Source organism: Mastomys coucha, unplaced genomic scaffold (assembly GCF_008632895.1).
Source record: "Mastomys coucha isolate ucsf_1 unplaced genomic scaffold, UCSF_Mcou_1 pScaffold23, whole genome shotgun sequence".
Classification (NCBI taxonomy): domain Eukaryota; kingdom Metazoa; phylum Chordata; class Mammalia; order Rodentia; family Muridae; genus Mastomys; species Mastomys coucha.
Genome location: NW_022196906.1, coordinates 15517207 through 15537911, shown reverse-complemented (window position 1 = coordinate 15537911; position 20705 = coordinate 15517207). Strand labels below are relative to the sequence as shown.

At 44.7% G+C, this 20705-nt stretch overlaps 1 protein-coding gene across 18 annotated transcripts in view; it reads right to left on the bottom strand.

Moving 5' to 3' along the window:
* Ilf3 (interleukin enhancer binding factor 3) overlaps positions 1-20705 on the bottom strand; it is a 38718-nt gene that overhangs the window by 11588 nt on the left and 6425 nt on the right. For 7 of the 18 annotated variants that reach the window (XM_031346144.1, XM_031346152.1, XM_031346141.1 and 4 more), the window contains exons 2-7: positions 6189-6286; positions 5837-5875; positions 5252-5496; positions 4612-4789; positions 1453-1600; positions 78-169 (exon numbers count right to left, since the gene is read on the bottom strand). In XM_031346144.1, the coding sequence (XP_031202004.1) occupies positions 78-169; positions 1453-1600; positions 4612-4789; positions 5252-5496; positions 5837-5875; positions 6189-6191 (705 nt within the window). In that variant the 5' untranslated portion in view covers positions 6192-6286. Of the gene's footprint in view, positions 1-77; positions 170-1452; positions 1601-4611; positions 4790-5251; positions 5497-5836; positions 5876-6188; positions 6287-8708; positions 8731-11853; positions 11883-20705 lie in introns of those variants that run through there. The other 11 variants (XM_031346147.1, XM_031346148.1, XM_031346157.1 and 8 more) reach the window with 5 other exon arrangements.

Sequence of the window (20705 nt, the reverse complement as noted above, 5' to 3'; positions counted from 1 at the left end):
TTTATGGTCAAAGTTAGCCATGTTGCAAAACTTAGGCATTCTCTACCAAAAGACAAAGAGAAGAACAAAATGCAAACCTGGAACCACTTGGCGTGTCGGAGGGACGCCAAGGCAGCAAGGCATTTCTGCCTGTCCAGAACGTCCGGGGGGTCGTTGACTGATAGCGTTTCTATTCATGGATGGAATAAGAAGACAAGGCACAGTTTGACCAAGGGGTTCTGTCAGGTACAAAGGGGATGTGGCAGCTTCCTAAAGGGCAGCTGAGTCTCCCACAATCTCAATTTGTGTCCACCCTGGACAAGGGAAGGAGAGGCTAAAGTGCCATCAGCTCTGCTCTGAGAGGAAGTCAGAAAAATTGGGAGGCCCTCTCCCAAATTTTAAACCACAGAAACAAAAACCAAAATCAAAAAAGAAAAGTTACTCTAAAAAGGAACAATCAGTAGGGAAGGGAAAAGATAGGCTAACCCTATCTTCTAGTAGACCATTCCCTTGCTTCCTCCCCACGAATTAGCTAGGCTGGAATTTACAATAGGAAAAACAAAAACAAAACAAAAACAAAAACAAAAACAAAAAAACAAAAAAGAGGTGGGGGAGTGGAAATGAACTCCCTCTCTGCTTCTCACAAACAGGCATCCACCTGTAGCACAGGGGACCACCTCCGCCCACCAGGCGGGGCTGCCCTAGCCCCGGGCCTTGACAGAGAGAGTCCTGTTGGTCAAAGGTCCAGCGTCCCTGAGTGGATAAGCTAGAGGGCTTTGCTCACTGGTATCAGATACATGTGCCAAAGGGAAATCATGAAGTCAACATCCACTGCGGTACAAACTAGGCTGTCGTTTGGCTCTGCCAGCTATCAAGGATTTGGATAAGGCCTGACAAGCAAGCCCAGAAGGGCCCCAGGGAGACCAGTGAATTGTGGACAATGCATTTTAGCTTAGAATCTGAAGTACAAAGACTGGGCTGGAAGACAGCACAATAGTTTAAAACCTTATCCAAAATTCTGTTGTTGCTTCTGGCCTCTCTAAAGCTCATAGAGTGCCACAAGCAGAGGCCAAACAAAACACCCAGACTGTGCCGCAGGGCCAGCCGATCACTACTCCTACATGTTTATACAGAAGCCACCTGGTTGCTGCTAACCACTGCAACACTGGAAGATTCCCAGGGACACACTTTTTTCCAAGAGGGAAACAAATTTAACAAGGAGATTCCAGACCATTCGAGGAGCAAGAGAAATAAAACGGTGCACTCCCTATGCAAAGTGCTACTCACTTTTAGTGCCACTGTTGGGTCAAACTCCCAAGAACACAAGGCCAGGGGAGACATGAATTTAGAGTGAAGGCAGTCAGAGCTCCACTGACACCCTCTAATCAGAGCACTCTAAAACTGAATAGCACATTTGAGCACGAGGGAACACCAAGTCTGCAATGTTCTGCTGGCCTCTCTCGGCCTCCCTACCTCCAGCTAATACTTTCTCCATTTCTTCTCTGACAACAGGGGAGGTCAGATGGATGGTCAAGGACAAGGGGGGCTCTTTTGTGTTTTTGATCACAATCGCAGCATCATCCACAGACTGGAGTATTTCATATTTGTCTTCTGTTACAGTCTGGAGAAGGAAAAAAGGTAGCTTTCAAAACACTTTCTCTGCAAGGCAGTCAACAATTCTGACAAACTCTGTTGAGTCTCCGGCTATGAATGTCCTGGCATGTCGAAGCTGCCCTGGGCTGGGCTGGCTTTGGGCCTCAGACCCTGTAATTAAAGAAGCTATTCCCCTAGGAGTATTGAGTGTAGAGACCCAGGCCTGGTGGCTCATACCTATAACCCCAGCACTTAACAGACCTGAGGCAGTACGATGAGGTTAAAGCTAACACGATCCACTGCACAAGACTATCTTAAGGGCACAGAGTGACAGGAGCCAGTGTAGTAGCAGCCATTCCATTGACTGAGGAGACTGAAGCCAAAGAATCACTTGAGCCAAGAGGTTGACACCAACAAAAGTGAATCTTAATTAATTTAAAAATCAAACAAGAATTCGATTCAAACCTGAGCATGGAGTGCATGACCAAAATCCTAGCACTCTGAAGGCAGAGGCAAAAGTACACTGTAAGTTCTCAAACTTGCAACCTAGCCTACATAGTAAGATCCAGGCAAGCCACAACTACACAATGGAGTTCAGTGTGAAAATAAATCAACAGTTAGCAAGCAAGGGAGGTACATGTCTATAATCCCAACACTCAGGATGCTCAGGCAAGAATACTGAGTTCAAGGCCAGTCTAAGATAACAAAGGGAGAACCTATTTAAAAAACAACAACAACAACAAGTTGGCAGGCGGGGCTGGAGATGGCTCAGCGGGTAAGGACACTGACTGCTCTTCCAGAGGTCCTGAGTTCAAATCCCAGCAACCACATGGTGGCTCACAACCATCCGTAATGAGATCTGATGCCCTCTTCTGTTGTGTCTGAAGATGGCTACAGTGTACTTATATATAATAAATAAATAAATTATTTAAAAAAAAAAAAAAAGGCTGGCAGGCTCTTCTTTTCCTTTTATCTCTTTTCTTTCTGAGACAGGGTTTCTCTGTATAGCCCTGGCTGTCCTGGAACTCACTCTGTAGACCAGGCTGGCCTCGAACTCGGAAATCCACCTGCCTCTGCCTCCCAAGTGCTGGGATTAAAGATGTGGGCCACTGCCGCCCGGCCAGGATCTTCTAACCATACGTATCTCCCCACCTCAACTTTAGAGCTATACCAAGGCTTAAGGTTCTAATTTCTAGCATGCACCTAACATGCCAATACTTCAAGGCTATGGGAAGCCCAGGGCCCATGACAGGACACATGACCCTCAGCCTGAACAAGTTCCATGCTGGGAGAAGCAATCAGCAGACAACATAGAAGAGAAGCACATCCACTACTGCAGCCTCTAGCCAAGATAAACACGGGGCATCTGCCTCCTACAGAGCAAATCTACAGGGTGCTCTGCAGTCCAAGCTGAACTGCTTTACAATGCTACTTTACACTAACTGGAAATTAGGTTTCTTTTATCATTTTTGTTAAAAGAAGTAAAGCGCATATACTGTAGAGAAGCCATGTGCCCTGAAATCTTACAGGCAGATTTCTCGATCTGCATGATTCACCTTCTGGACCAGGAAATTTCTTGCTAAGAGAAGGCTATCCTGTATTATATGGGGTGTTTAAAGCATCCCTGGCAACCAATAACTGGGGGAAGACATGCTCATTTCCCCTATTTTCAGATGTCCAAATCCTTAATGAGAGTGGGACTGTCAGCTGTCACGATCCCCAGACACAATGAGCATAGACTTTAGTGTGTGCACGAGGAATGGAATTGGGCAAGCTCATTGAACACATTATATGCACGCTGAGAGGCAGCCATTACTACTCCTAATGAACAGCTCTACACAAAGCTCTTTCTTTTAAAATATTTACTAATGTGCTCTGTGTAACAATCTTTAAAAAGATGTAGTAACAACTGAAATCATGGCTATGGAAAACCTTCAGCAGTTCTCAGGTTTCTCACATTCTACAATTTCTCGTCTAGATCTAACTTACACTACTGTCCTGAACATGTACCCAACATATTATGGAAATGTTTATTGGCATACAGAGATATTTTTCTTTGCAAAGTAGAAAGACTTAAAACCAATTTTGAATTTCTGTTTGTTATCTTTTAAATCCATGAAGACTTTTCTAAAAACGCAGAATATGGTAGTGAGGAAGCTTCGCTATCTCTGGCTGCCCTGGGATCAGCTTCTACACTCCTGAATGTCAGTCACATCACCCCCATCACTCAGACAAGTATGATGTCAGCCACCGCAACTGGCCAGGAAGGCCCACTCCTATAATCCTAGCACTCTGGAGGCAAGAGAAAAGAGATGTTAAGGCCAGCCTGGCCTATATGAGATTCTTTCTCACAAGTCAGGGACAGGAAAGCGGGCCAAAATGGACAGACTCTCAAAGAAAGTAGGGGAGAGAGATAAACATATATCTGACCCAAGGTCTGGCTTAGTAAATGTTAAATAAGTATTAAAGGCCATTACTTATGCAATTATTTTAGGAACAGAATAAATGACTAGGGGGGTTTTGTTTGTTTTTCGAGTCAAGGTCTTACTCTATAGCCCAGGCTGGATGTGACTTCTCAATATAATCTTCCTGACTCAGCCTCCTAAATGCTGGGATTACAGGTATGAGCCACCATGACCACACTCTTTTTCCCCCTTCTTTCTCTATTCTACTACTGGACTCCCTCCAGCTGCAGCCAGATGAATGGAGTTTTAAGTATGTCCATGTCTGACTTCCCTCATCCCATACAGCCTACATATAGGCTAGCCCAATAGCCCAAGCTTCACAGGTAGAAGCACAAGGCTTTTGATAATTAGCAAACTGGACACTACTACAGACAGCAGGTGATTTCCCACAGACACTCCATGACACCACAGTGTCCTGCCTGTTATCAAGGTGAACACAAGAAAAGGACAAAAGGGAGCCTGCTCCCTGGCATATGGCAGACAGGCTCTCCCTTCCTCTGACCATCTCTTCTCCAAAAGAGCTAGGCTCCCCCCACCCCCGGGCACGGTGGTGGTGATGGTGGTGACGACTCACAGTGAGCTGGATGGCCAGGTTGTCAGCCACCTTGTCCAGAAGGGCGGTTGTGGGCTTCTCCTTACAGAGCAGAACCAGCTCCAGATCCAAGTCCCCCTTGAGCAGAAGACCCTTGGCTACCAGGCCGACCCGCATCACGCCCCTCAGGGTCCTAGTCATGTGTTCCGCCTTCTGTTCCCTGAGAGACAGACAAAAGTCGGGCTCAATGGGAAACCGACCTAGCTAGAACCCAAAGAGGTTGGCACTTTTAGAAGAGATGCTAGCTTAGCTGTGCCACATGGTGACACAGACCTGTAATCCCAACCCTCAGGAGGCTGAGGCAGAAGGACCTCTGTGATTTTGATGCTACCTTGGGCTACAAAATAAGTTAAAGGCCAGCACAGGCTATCCAGTGAGATCTTGTCACAAAAAAACACTAGATGCGCTAGGCAAAATAGAGGCAGGCAACATCAGAAATTCAAGCGCAGATTTGACTACATAGTGAGGTAAGAAGTCTAGGCTACATGAGACCCTGCCTGAAAAGACCTAAGCCCTCTTCACATACACACACACACACACACACACACACACACACACACACACACACACGCACGCACAGCGGCAGACAGACAGAGACAAAGACAGGGACACTGAGACTCACCCAGCCCCTTCTTTGCTCTCATCATCTGGGGGTGTGTCCATATTTTCTGCCTCAGAGAGCTCGCTGTTGCCTTTCTCCTGCTCATCAATCCAGTCAGAGACAGCCTTGAGGGCCCGCTCAGTGTGGGACACCATGTTCTGTACAGCCTCCAGCTCCTCTTGTGTTGGGTACACTGAAGAATGCTTTGCCATCACATGGCGATCATCATTCACAAAAATTCTCATGGGACGCTGGAAATGTGAAAACTACGCTAAAAATGATGCAAGGACAGCCAGCAGCCCACCCTCACCTTAGTACCACTCCATCCTTCAAAAGACAGTCTATGGGAACGTGACCCAGGACCTGAGAGGAGACTCTCCAGGCCACAGCAGCTATACTACAGTAGTCCCCCCTTATCCGCGGGGTACATATTCCAAGACCCCAATGGAAGCCTTAAACCGCGGACAGCACCAAAACCAATATGGTCTGGGTTTGACCTCTACGTACACAGGTACGGTAGTTTAATCTGTCAATCGGGCACAGGAAGGGCTTAGACAGGACGGAATGTGAATGTTGTCTCCCTCCAAGTAGCATTGTCCTACTCACCCTTCTTCTTCTCGTGATGAAGTGATGATGATACAATGCCTACGTGATGAGATGAAGTGAGGTGAATGACGCAGGCATCAGGACGGCGAACAATTTAAAACTTATCAATTTTTTTTTCTGGAAATTTCCACTTAATATTTTCACACTGCGGTGGACCGCAGGTAACTGAAACCGCGGGAATTGAGAACACAGCTAAGGGGGGACTACTGTATTCACATTGTGACACGTAATTATTTTAGAGAATTCAAATGTCTAAGATAAAATGCTAACAGCATCAGATGTTCTGGGGACATGCTATCTCTCTACTTAAGTGAAGGAAAAGTGTTAATGACCGAAGAAAAAAATGTCTTACCATTTTCCCCTCCTTTTTTCTTGTAGTGTCTGGAAATCAGTGTTGGCTTATCTTTTCAAATTGTGACAGTTCCTTGGTGTTACCAATACTTCAACTATCTATAAGATCAGAAAACCTTTTTAGTTTTCAATATCCCAGAAATGAATTATCTTAGCAGCTAAATCCCTACTTGGTAGTAGGGATAAAATTGCTAGCTCACAAAGGGTCTGCTCACAGCAAGACACATATGTCTTCCCAGACAAAGCACCGAAACAACTCACTTCAATTTCCCAATAAGAAAACAGCAGGTTTTGAGAAGAAAGACACACTGAAGGTGTTTCTGTGTTCGCCTTGTTCCCTGTTTTATTTCTTCCTATACAGCACGCAATGGGAGCCAGAAATGCAGTGCAGTGGGTGGGGTAGTGGGGTGGCAGTGCATGACACAGATGACACAGTGTGTATAGGGGGCAGGTTGTCAGGGTTTTTCTGGCCCCCAAACTTCAAATCCTTTGGCTTACACCTCCCAAGTGTTAGGACAATAGACATGTACCACCAAGCCTAGCTTAGACTCTTTTACAGTTCTGTAACCAAAGAGGGACTCACATTCTAGGCATATGCTCTATTTGGCAAGTGTGTATATATGCACACTAGTCTCTATGAGCACACATGGAGGACAGAAGTGGTGTTTGGTGTTCTGCTCCATCACTTCCCACTTTATCCCTTACAATAGAGCCTCTCACCAAACCTAGAGCTAGGTTAGCACCCAGAAAGCCCTAGAGATCCTCCCATCTCTGTCCTACCACAGCACTAGGGTTACATCCTCCACGAGGTATAGTCCAGCTTGCCCCAATGACACTGGAACTCTAACTTAGGTTTTCATGCATATGCAGCAAGCTTTCAGATTTATCCACTAGGCTGTCTCCCCCCTAGGGTTGGTTTTTCAAGGCAGGATTTTCTATTATAGCTCAGGCTGGCCTAAAAATTTCTATACAGAGGAAAGATGACCTTAAATTCCTGATTCTCCTCTATCTCTATCTTCCAAGTGCTAGATTACAGGCATCTGTCACAGAAATCAAGCTTTTACTTAAGTTTGTATTTTAGATTCAAACACTCACACAAGCTAGGCACATGCTCATTTCCCTGGCTGCACTCCAATACCAAAAGTATGCTGGGCTTTATGAATAAACTAGAGCAGGCGGTGAAAGAGGGCTTGCTCAGTAGTAGAGCACATGCTTAACACACTGCAGACACTGGGTATTACCCCCAGCACTAACACTCAAAATGTAATGTAAAGCTGGACATGGTGGCACACACAAGTGACCCAGGCAGAGGAAAAGGGCCAGGATGAGTTACACAAAGCCTGATGACCTTCCTTTAAACCGTAGGATCCACACAGTGGAAGGAGAGAAACAACTACATTCCTCAAGTTGTCTTCTGACCACCACGTGGGTGACATAACATGTTCCTCCCCATGCACACAAATAAATGTAATAAAAAACTAAACATAGCCGGGTAGTGGTGGTGCCCAACTTTAATCCCAGTATTTGGGAGGCAGAGGCAGGCAGATTTCTGAATTCAAGGCCAGCCTGCCTGGTCTACAGAGTGAGTTCCAGGACAGCCAGGGCTATACAAAGAAACCTTGTCTTGAAAAACAAAAACAAAAACAAACAAACAAACAAAAAGAAAAAAGAAAAAGAAAGAAAGAAAAACCAAGCTACCAAAATATGTTTTGGGTAGAAATGTTCAACAAAATACAGGCGCTATTCCCAACCCCAGTTGAGAACAGAGGCAGGAAGTAGTACTGTGAGAGGCAGGCTAGACTGGGTCTGCAGAGCATGTTCCAGGTCATCTGTGAAATGCTGTGTAAGGAAAAAAGGGAGGGAAAGAAAAGGAAAAAAGAAATTAAGAAAACCGTGGAACTTGGTGGTGTACATCTTTAATCCCAGCACTCAGAAGGCAGACATGAGGAATCTCTGAATCTGAAGCCAGGCCTACAAACCAAGTTCCAGGAAAGCCAGGCCTATACAGAGAAACCCTGTTTCAAAAGAAAAACAAACAAAGAGAAATAGAGAAAGAAAGAGAGAAAATGGGAAAGAAGGAAGTGAGGAAGGAAGGAAGGAAGGAAGGAAGGAAGGAGAAGGAAAGGCAGGCAAAAGAAAAAACTATGCTCATTAGGCATGACAGTATTCCCCTGCCCTCAGGAAGCAAAAAGTTAAGGACAGCTTAGGCTATAACCCTATTTTAATAAATAGACAGGGCAAGAGATAGATTAGTAGGTAAGAACACTTGCTAATCAGGCATGAACACCTGCAGCTGACTCCCCAACACTCATACCGGAAAGCCTGCAACACCAGCATTGTATAGGTTAGAGACAGGAGGGTGGCTGGCTTTCTGCTCGCTGCCTAGCTCCAGCTTCATTGAGAGTACCTGTGTAAGTACTAAGTTGAGTGATAGAGTGGACAAGCAGACACACAACTCTCCTCCTCTCCCCTCACACACATGCATACACACCACATACAAAAAGAAACCAAACATACATACAAATAAACCAAAATATCAACCCTTCATGTTGGGAAAAGGAAAAAGGTAGGAGCTCTGACCCTTGAAGACACTGCAGGGATAGAGAAAATTATGAGGTCACAAGGAGCTCTACCTCACAGAAAAGGGGTGAGTACTCTCAACCTTCGTCAGAGAAGCTTCTGTTTGCAGTGGGCTTGGGTTAATGCAGACTCATAACCAGTTCAAGTGCTGAAAAGTAAGTGATTACTAAGTGCATGGCCCTAAATGGGACATTTAGTCACTGGCTCCAAGGTCCAGGAAACAGCACAGAAGAGAAGGCAGATAAGGATGCTAAGAGCAGTAGGATGTGGTAGGAACACTGTGAAAGCATGTCTTCCTGATATGACCTGGTTACCGCACTCATAACCTCACAGTAGCTGGGGCTACCCGCACAGGACCTACACTGTTGGGGTCTGTTAACATTTTAGCAAAGACGGAGGAGCGGCTTATGAAGCCCCAACCCTAGCTGAGGCCCTCTTGGTAGTTAACAGCTACTGAGGAAAAGGGAGTCATTTTCTTCAATGTTGCAACCACTGCTAAGTTGCCAATGCACCAGAGTATGGAACACTCTCACCACTACCATACAAGCATACTTTTACAAGCAACCTTAATTAAAGGTAATGGACTATAAAACAGCAACAAAACAAATAAAACAACAACAAAAACCCTGAGGCAAGAAGGGACTTGTTGTAAAGGATTCAGTAGGATGTGACAGGGTTAAGAGAGAGTAAGAGTAATCAAAATCCCAGCACTTGGGAGGCAGAGGCAGGCAGATTTCTGAGTTCAAGGCCAGCCTGGTCTACAGAGTTCCCGGACAGCCAGAGCTACTAAGAGAAACCCTGTCTCAAAAAACAAAAACAAACAAAATAATCAAAAATATATTATGTATATGGACAGAACTGTTAAAAATTTTTTAAAAATATTTCCAGAAGGAGCAGCCAGCAGAATGGCTCAGGGGTAAGGGTGCAAAAACCAACTCCTGCAAGTTATGGTCGGAACTTCCTCAGGTATGTTATGACATATGTGCCCCCTCCACGCAATAAAAATTGAATGTACTTAAGAGACAAATGAACATTTAGAAAAGCTAAAACACCCAAATGTACAACACAAGGCAAAAGCAGTTCCATTCACAATTCTCTAAGTAACATGCAAACTACAATCTACCTTACTCCCATGCCCTACAAAAAGCCTGACCAGGCTGCAAGTGTCACCAGTCAACAGTTAATCCCCTCCACAGCACCATTCTGCTCCATCACACCAGTGAGGCCTTTCCTCAAAAGGCATAAACTTCAAGGACAAAGTGCCAAGATTGGCCAAAGAGACTTTCCTGAAGAGCTTCAGAAGTGCCTAGTAATCAACACTACCCAGTTAGAGAGTTAAACTAACAGCATGTGTGGCAGTTGCAGAGTGGTGCAGAGGTAGGTAGCTCAGGAAAGAGGAGAAAGGCTTCAGAGGCCAAAAGTAGGGCAAGGAGAGAGTGTAGATGTGTGAGGATGATAAGAGGTCGGAGACCAAGGCTATGCTGTAACTGCTCCTAAGCAGGCACACATGGGAAGAGCCACAGCCCAGTGACTTTCGAGTTACCTGTCTGCCTTTCAACTTTCTATGGGCCTCCCTTCTTATTCTTGTAGCACCGAGGGGCCTCACCCAACATCTTAAGAGCTAAACGGGTCATCCTGTGTAAGCCACAAAGCCCAAGTCCCTCTGACCCTTAGGATGGTAACAGCTCCTGCTCCTCACAGTGTTACTGTCACCAGATGATGCGGGTTCTTCCCATGTAAAAAGGAAGAGACTGGAACTCAACTGGGAGTCAACTATAAAAGGTTGTGTTGCAAAAAGATGCCTATGCACAGCTTCAATTTCAGCACTTGGAAGGTAGAGCCAAGATCAGGATTTAGGACATGTTTGAGGCCAGCCTACGTTAAGGGAAAATTTATCTCAAAAGCCAATAAATACCTTGAGAGCTAAAAAGTCAGCTTTGTGGTTAAGAGCACTAACTGCACCGGGCAGTGGTGGTACACACCTTTAATCCTAGCACTTGGGAGAGAGAGGCAAGTGGATTTCTGAGTTTGAGGCCAGCCTGGTCTACAGAGTGAGTTCCAGGACAGCCAGGGCTACACAGAGAAACCCTGTCTCAAAAAACAAAAAACAAAAAAAGCAAAAAAAAAAAAAAGGAGCACTAGCTGTGCTTATAGAGGACGGGAGTTCAACTACCAGCACCCATATTGAATAGCTTACACTACACCTTCCTGTAACTCCAGACCACAGACACAGACTCTCATACTTACCCAACACAGGGACAAAGACACACACACATACACACAACACACACACACACACACACACACACACACACACACACAAGTAAAAAATACTTTAAAAAAAAATGTACTGCTTAGGCTTAGAAGATGTGATAATGATCCAAGTTAGCAAGATATAATGGAGTATGCCTTTAATCTTAGCACTCACTAGGCAGAGACAGGCAGATCTCTGTGCATTTGAGGCCAGCCTGATCTATACGGCAGACAGCCAGAGTTATGTACAGAGATTCTGTCTCAAAAAATAAAACACAAAGAAGTTCAAGTTCAGTTCCCAACACCGACATCAGGCAGTTCACACCCTCCTCTAATTCCAGGTCCAGGGGATCCAATGTTCCTCCTATGTACTCCACAGGTACCCGCACACAGGCACACAGAGAATACACATCACATCTAGACACCCACACACATAAATAAAAATTTCAAAACAAAACTTTAATAAAAAGAAAGAAGACACCTTTAATCCAGCACTCAGGAGGCAAAGGCAGATGGATCTTTCTGAATTTCAGGTCAGCTTGCCTACAAAGCATGGTCCAGGCCAGCCAGAGCCACAGAGTGAGACCCTGTCTCAAAAGTCAAACAAACAAACAAAAAAAAGAGCAAGAAAGAAAAAATAATTATGGTGCCTTAAGCTGTGGGGAGGGGAGGAATAATTTGATCTGCCTGCTTATATCTATCTAATTCAGATAAATACATGGCTGGAATTACTACATGCCTGATTTTTCCCAGAAATGCTCCAGGAAGAAAATACAAGAGGCTGAGTAAAACTCAAGGCACTGGGCAGGAGATGGATATCCTGGGGCTCATACCTTTGAGAAGCTCCTCCAGGTCTTCTGTTCTGGTGAAGGAATAAATAAAACCTGTTGGGGTCCCTCAGCCTCCACTTTCAGCCCAGCAGCCAGCTTCCCTTTCGGACTCTTCCTGACTCCTCCCGAATTCCTTATGTTATTCAAATGTCATTGTAACCTAGAGATTCAGTTATGCTCTCTTGTATATAAATGATGAACCCCCAAAGTAAAGGAGAGCCTTGATTGGAAACCCTCAACTTGGCTTCGTGTTCTTTTGTTCTCGTGTTCTGTGTTTCAGGTCTCCTTTCTCCCTTCGGTCGAGGCAGAACCCAGTTCATGAAACTGCAGAACAGTTTCAAAAACCCAGGGCCCTGGGCATGCTGGGCAAATGTCCTACCTCTGGCCATGCCATGCCCCAACCCTTTTTCATGGTTTAAGAAAATCTTGCCCAAGTTCCCCCAGGTGGACCTGAACTTGCCACCCACCTGCTGTAGCCTCCAAAGGTGCTAAGATTGCAGGTATGCAATAGTGTATACCACTGTTTTTTTTAATTAATTATTTATTTATTATAAATTATGAGTACACTATGGCTGTCTTCAGACACACCAGAAGGGGGCATTAGATCCCATTACAGATGGTTATGCGCCAGGAGATCTAACATCCTCTTCTGGACTCCTCAGGTACCTGTATATGTGTAGCATATACTTTCATAGACACAAACCACACATAAATAGAATTTAGACACAGAACTATAGACCCTGAGTGTTGACACAGTCTGTAATCCCAGTGCACTCAAGGCTGAAACTGGAGATCATTTTGAAGCCAGCTTGGACATCCTATTCAAAAAACAGAGGAGGGGAGGGGACAGCCAAGGGGAAAAGGGAGATGATGGCTCAGTGGGTAAAGGACTCTGCCACACAAACCAAGCTGACAGCCAGACCGAACTACATAAAGTACAAGGAGAGCACGGAGTCCTCACAGGCTGTCTTCTGATTGTCATACATGTGCCATGCTACACTTACATTCCTCCCAAATATCATGAACATACATGCAGAATAACATATATGCATTTTTAAATTAAACATCAGGGGGGCTTCTGAGGTGAGTCGATGGTCCTAAGTGTTGCTACTGCAGATGTTATGGCTCCTGTCTCCCAATGGGTGGCCCTGGTGCTGGCTAAGGCTTAAAGCCCTTAAACTGACAACTACTGATGCTAGGCTTTAATGTAGTAGGTATTCCACCCAAGAGTTTTTTCATCCTAGGAGACATTATAAAGTATCCCTGGAATAAAGCAGAACCAGTGTTAGTAAGAAACACCACCTGGGGCTAAAGAGTTGGCTCAGACGTTAAGAGCACTTGCTGCTCTTGCAGAGGACCTAGATTCAATTCTCAACAAAACAAGGTGACTCACAACCATCTGTAACTCCAGTTCCAGTGGATCCAACATCCTCTTCTGGCCTCTGCAAGCATTGCACACACATGGTACACATACATACAGGTGAAAACCCCACACAAAAATTAGGTTTTATTAAAGATATCCTGTCTCAGAAACAAACAGGAAAAAAACAAAACTTAAAAAACAATCCCAAATTAGAAGAACTGTGAACCAATACTGAACTCCAGATAACTTTGAAAGATGGCAACACTCTGCTCCTTGGTCTTAACTGTATCAAAAAAAAACCCTGGAAAATGGAGGAGCTAGGTGTGACTGCACTCACCACAGTGCTTTAGGAGGTTAAGACAGGAGAATCTGCTGGCTGTCAGCCTACTGTCTCCAGATCCAGAGAGAAGCCCTTTTCAAGGGAATAAGTGGAGAGGAACAGAACAGGACATTTGATATCCTTATCTGCCCTCTGCATCCATATTCAAGGCATGCACACAAATATACAGCACACTCCAATATATACACAGTAAGTTATCTTCTTAAATGAAGAACTGCCCTGGGAAGATGGTTCAGTGGGTCAAGTGATGCATAAAGACCTGAGTTTGGATCATCAGCACCTATATAAGTCAAGCACTATAATTAGTGTTGGTCTGTAACCAACACTGGGGAGTTAAGACAGGCAGATTACTGATGTTAGCTGGCCAGCCAGTCTAGCAGAAAGAACAACTCCAGGTTCTGTGAGTAACAGTGTCTCAAAAATTAAGGTGGAGAACAACTGAGGGTGATAACCTTATACTAGCCTCCAAGCCTTCACATGCAGCTATTAGTGAGCAAACCCATGAGCTAACACAAACACACACACAAACCCTAAGAAAGCAAAAATGGGATAATTCAAATGACTGAGGGATGACAGATCATATACAGTGTAAGAAACCCAGGACAGCCAGGGCTACACAGAGTAACCCTGTCTCAGAAAACAAAAAAACAAACAAACAAAAAACAACAACAAAAACAATAACAAGCAGCAAGAGTGATGTCAATGAGCAACTTCAGTTGTGAAGTCCTGTTGCAAATCTGAACCTGTTTTGTCTTATATACAAGTTACAAAACATTCATAAAAGGGATCCAACACAGTCAAATACAAATCTAGAAGCCCACAAAGATAACAAGAGGAAAACTACTCATTACACTCTATTATGAATGCTTTTTAGGTAGAAGGCCCAGATGATTGAGGGACTCTTAACAAAAACACTTGGGAGGCAGTGGCTGGAGCTCAGCTGGAGGTCAGAAATAACAATGCAGGGCCCCTAGGTTCCCACCTCAGCACTGCAAAAATAGAATGGTAATCCCAGAGTTTAGGAGACCCTAAGGATACAGGGTTCAAAGGCCAGCCTTGGCTACATAGTTGAGACACTGTGAGAAGAAAAGAGGAAGAAAGAGGAAGGGGGGGCAACCTCCTCTAACCACAGGAATTGAGGTATTCACCGGGCTACAGCATCACAGAGAGCAGAAGTCCAGTATTCTGTATTCATACCAACATCCAGTCAACCTTCTGATTACCACAATCAGCGTTGAGCAAAAAACACGAGGGCTTGTCTTAGCCAACAGAGGCTGCCTAAATTTCATCCTCTGATGCCACCGATAGGCCTACCAAGTTGACTTAGGAGGCTCCATCAGGCTGCTAATGACCACACCTGGCCTACCTGCAGTGAACCCTCCCTGAGCCTCCCTCTCCATACTTAACTATACGGCTCTCGATTCAGTTGGACAAAACAAAAGAACTAATTATCTGTTCCAACAGATAATTGACAGAGCTGAGCTGCCACTAAAGATCTACCAAGCAAGCCTCCCTGTCTCTCTGTGAGCCCAGATCTGCATGTCATGAACTGACAGCAGCCCTTCCAGGAGCATAGACTTCCTAAATAAAAGATTCTTAGGTAGAAACAAAATTAGCAAGAAGCCCCCAGCCCCTGCCACATCACTCCACACAGAATCTATACCTGTCTCCAGAGCTGAAACTCAAGCTCAGACACCAGGACACCCATTGCTGGAATTTCCAACCCCAATAAGCCTATAGAAAAAAAACGCATAACCCAGCTATTATAATTTTATTTATGTTATTATAAACCTAGGTTAGGCAGATCTAACACTATACTAATTTGTTCCCTAGCTATAAGACCCCTTATTCTCCTGGCCACATGGCTTTGGTCCATTATGGCTTCCTCCTCCTCTCCTTCCCTTCTCATACTCTTCTGCCTCTGTCCCTGCACCCACTCTTAAATCTCCAGTCCCACTTAAAACTCCACTGCCCAATGATAGGCTCTAGTCTTTATTGACCAGTAAAATGAGGAGAAGGTTCCTGTGAGATCACCTGAGTAGGTGAGGGCTGCTCGTCAGAGCAACCCCTCCTGAGGAAGCAGAATCAACATCAGGATACAAACAGCATCAGGACAACCCACAACAGACACCAACCAGTCTCTCTGAGAAACTGAGGGCTGAGGGAGGCATGGAGAGTAAGAACTTCCAAGTGCGGGCTGGAGAGATGGCTCAGCGGTTAAGAGAACTGGCTGCTCTTCCGAAGGTCCTGAGTTCAAATCCCAGCAACCACATGGTGGCTCACAACCGTCCGTAATGAGACCTGGTGCCCTCTTCTGGGGTGTCTGAAGACAGCTACAGTGTACTTAGTAAATAAATAAATTAAAAAAAAAAAAAAAACCAAGTGGTCAGAGACAAGGAACATGTTCTCTCTCTTTATTATTGAAGCGGGATTGCAAATCTACACAGTCTTAAGCCTATGGTGTGCTGGACATCTTTCCACCTCTAATTACAAGGTAATGTTTGTAACACTGTCCTGCTGAAGAACAAATCATCAAGCCTTCCTAATAGTGTGGAAATGGTCCTGAAGTAGTGGCGTGCTCATCTTACAGTAAGTGTGGCTTTAAGTGGACAAACAGCACTATGCAGCACTCAGCAGCTCCTTCCTTCATCTTTGATTCCACCACAGATCCCTACAATCTAAACTTTGACATCAAAGCCCTCATACAAATCTCATTCTCAAGGCTAGCTCAGCTCCCAGCATCCACACAGCAGCTCACAACCATTGCCATCTTTAACTCCAGTTCCAGGAGATCTTGCCTCTGAGGACACTGCATGCATTGGGTGCATATACATACATGTAGGCAAACCCTCATACATTAAAAAAGAAGAAAAAAATAGTGTTTACTGTGAAGTTAAAAAGTCTCAATCCTAATTCTCTCAAGGGGCCCTTGTTCCACCTGTACCAGTTTCTACAGCCATGCAAAATTAACAAGAATAACCTTCAATTCAAACATTATTAATTGAAGGACTGCCCCTTTCAAGTTCTCCCCTCGATTTTTGTTATTAAGACATCCTTAATGAGCAGGTGTGATGCAGTCCTGTAATTCCAGCACTTGGGTGAAGGCATGAGGAACAGCGTTTAAGGCAAACCCAAAGTGCAGAGACCTTGTCTCAAAAAGATATACAATTGAGTTCAGCTCCCAGCAGCCACATTGATGGGCTCACAAACCCCTGTAACTCTAGCTACAGGAGGCTCTATGGGGTGTGGTGGCATAGGCCTTTAATCCTAACATTCAGGATGCAAAGGCAGGTGAATTTCTGAGATTAGCCAGGTCTACATAAGGAGTTCCAGGCTAACTAGAATAACAGTGAGACCAAGAAAAAAAAAGGCAGAGTATGGGCTGGGAACATGCTTAACAGTAGAGACCTTGCACTCAATCCCTAATACTACCAAAATAAACAAGCAAACAAAAAACCTAAACAAAAGTTCAAGAGAGGCTGGAGAGATGGTTCAGTGGCTAAGAACACTAACTGCTCTTGCAGAGGACCAGAGTTCAGTTCCTGGCACCCACATGCAGCTTTCAACCGTTTGTTCCAGGGAATCAGACACCTCTTCCATCCTCCTTGGGCCCTGCACACATACCATGCAGGCAAAACACACACATAGAAATTTTTCTTTCTGAAACAGCTCTAGGTCAGAGTAGTAGACTGTAAGGATCAACAGAATAGCATGGGCAGAGCTGTGGTGCAACAGTACACAAGCCTTTTATGTGCAGAGTGGGTAGGTTGGTTTGCTCCCCTAACTGCAAAAGAAACCAGCGTACCTACAACACGGATGTCAGAACTACAATACTAAAAATATGATGTAGAGAAATTATCAACTGTTCCTGACCGGAGGCTACAATACTGTGGAAGATATTTAACAAAACTCCAAGGGAATGTGAGGACCTTATTCCCAGTGTGCTGGCAGGCAGGAAGGTATCAGGCAACTTTCCCTCCCCAAGCTCAAGTCAGACAGCCTGCAGCAAGACAAGGAATTCTCAAGCTTAGAGAACTTGTTTGTTAAACAAGGTCTCATTGCATAGCCCTGGTTAGTCTGTAACTGCTTGCCTCTGTCTCAAAAATGCTATGATTAAAGGTGTGTGCCACCATATCCAGATAAGGCCTTATTAAAAAAAAAAAAAATTTACTGAGCTGGGAGGTGGTGGCACACGCCTTTAATCCCAGCACCTGGGAGGCAGAGGCGGATGGATTTCTGAGTTCGAGGCCAGCCAGAGCTATACAGAGAAACGCTGTCTGGAAAAACCCAAAAGAAAAAAAAAAAAAACAAAAAAAAACCACTTAGTGTTCTATTTACTAAGTTAACTTCTTCTCAATGTGCTTTCTCTAGTTAGGAGGGAAAAAGGACCATGTTGGCAGAGAGCACATAGGTGTGATTTCTTATAACAAAGGTTACCAGCCTGGAGGTGATGGCCTACGCCTTTAATCCCAGCACTTGGGGGACAGAGGCAGGCGGATTTCTGAGTTTGAGGCCAGCCTGGTCTACAGAGTGAGTTCCAGGACAGCCAGAGCTATACAGAGAAACCCTGTATCAAAAAAAAAAAAAACAAAACAAAGGTTACCTTTTTCACTTTTCTGGAGGTGCTGGAAGTGGTCTTAAGCAAACTGGTAAGAATTCTACAAGTGAAACACACTGCCAGTTCTTTGTTAAAGAACTGGAGTTCTGAGCAGGGGAGAGGGCTCAGTGACAAAGTGCTTGTTGTGCAAGCCTGAGAACCAATTTGGAGTCTCAGATTCCACACAACAGCCCTGTAATCCTAGCATTGGGGGGTGGGGGGAGTAGCGAAGAGTTCCTTGAGCAAGCTGGCCAGCTAGATTAGCAAATCTGTTCTGTGTCCACCTGAGAAACCCTGCCTCAATCCAATAGAGAGCAAGCAAAAAAGACATTTGGTTTCAACTTTGGTCCTCCACTTGTACACACAGGTGCACTAGTACGTACACACCACAACATACACAAGGGGAAGAACCACACATACACGCACAAGAGAAAAAGGGGAATAAGATGGGGTCTTGCTGTGTTACCTATGCCTGTAGCTGGGAGGACAGATGCCCTGTCCAGTGTGGTAAATGAAATTTCACTCTGAAATAACTGCAGCTGCACACACACAGCTCTAAGAAGCCAGATAAACATGCTATACCCTAGGTCCTTCCTCTGAAACAACTTGAAAAGTCAGAGTGCAACAGTCTGACCAATACTACCCAGGGCTTAAGGATCCCACCATAACCAATGACACCCACTCGCCCAATCATCATGTTAAGAATGTCAGAGGATGAGGGGCATAGCTCAGTGGTAAAGGAAGTAAGAGGTCTTGGTTCAAACCCAACCACCACAAAAAGGAGAAAGAATATCACAGACTCGGAATTGCAGGGCTAGAGTGATGGCTCAGTAGGTAATAAATAGCACTTTTTTTATACAAATACAAGGCCCAGAGTTTGAATCCCTAACAATGTCCAGGCATGGGGAAACAGAGCTCATGTGCTCAATGGCCAATCAGTCTAACTGAAACAGTCCGCTCTGGGTTTTTAGTCAGACCCTGGCTCAAGGGAATAAGGAAAAAAAAGTGATACAGCAGGATGCAACGTCCTCCTCTCACCTCTATGGGCACATACACAGATGTGAACACACAGGTGCACATGAGCATACACCTCACACAAAGTAAAACTACTGTAGAATGTGCGACTTGCCATTCTTCTCTTCCCTGGCAGTGCTGCAGCCTCACACTCCATTCATGCTGGGCATGGTGCTGTGCATCTGCCTTCACAACAGCAGACTGAGCATGACAACTGACAAGTGAAGACCAACCCAAGACCTCACAATGATGCTGTCTTAAAAAGCAAAAACTAACAAGGCTCAAATACACTCCGTGCGCCGCTGTTGCTACACAGCATTCCTGGGATGGTAGTGTACTGTTTAACCAGTTGCTACACAGCATTCCTGAGATGATAGTATACTGTTTAACCAGAACACACATGGGCCAGACCCCAATAACACTATGAAAGGTTGGCAGTAGTGGTTTGGAGGAGAAGGCTGATGAGATAGGGTCTCTGTATATAGGCCTAGTTGTCCTGAACTTGACATACCTGCCAGGCTGGCCTCAAATTCACAGAGATCTGCCAGTTAGGCTGTTTTTTCTTAAGATATGTTTTTATCCCCCAGAACCTTACCAGGTTATTCTAGCACTTAATCCAGCAGGAGGCAAAGGCAGGCAGATCTCAGAGTTCAAGGCCAGCCTGGTCTACAAATAAAGTGTGAGGATGGCCAGGGCCACAAAAAGAAACCTTGTTCCAGAAAAATCCAAAGTTTTCAATATTTTTGAACTTATGTATTTCTTTTGTATGCATGTACATGTTCTACATTGTTTGTGCAGTTCAGAGAAGTGATGCAAGGCTAGTTTTCTCCTTCCCTTTTGCTTGGGCTTGGGTAACAGAGCCTTTAGCCCTGAGCTACCTCACAGATCCAACGTCCATCTTTTTTTTTTTTAAGATTTATTTATTTCTAGAACAGCCAGGGCTACACAGAGAAACCCTGTCTCAAAAAACAACAACAACAAAAAAAAATTATTTATTTTATATATGTGAGTACACTGTAGCTGTCTTCAGACATACCAGAAGAGGGCATCAGATCTCATTACAGATGTTTATGAGCCATCATGTAGTTGCTGGAAATTGAACTCAGGACTTCTGGAAGAAGTCTCTTAACCGCTGAGCCATCTCGCCAGCCCCCATCTTCATTCTTTCTTTTTTCTCCCTTTAGCTTTAAGACTGTTTTTTTGTTTTTTGAGACAGGGTTTCTCTGTGTAGCCCTGACCTGGAACTCACTCTGTAGACCAGGCTGGCCTCGAACTCAGAAATCCACCTGCCTCTTCCTCCCAGGTGCTGGGATTAAAGGTGTGTGCCACCACACCCAGCTCTCAAGACTTATTTTTATTTATGTGTTTGTAGATACCAACTATATGCAGGTACCAGTAGAAGTCAGGAGAGGGTGTTAGTGTTTGACTCTCAGGTTAACTCTGAGTCTCCAGACCTGGGTGCTGGGAACCAAAATTGAGTCTTCTGGAAAAACAAAAGGTTCTTAACCACTACTAAGCCCCCGTTTTATTTTCCTTTGTGT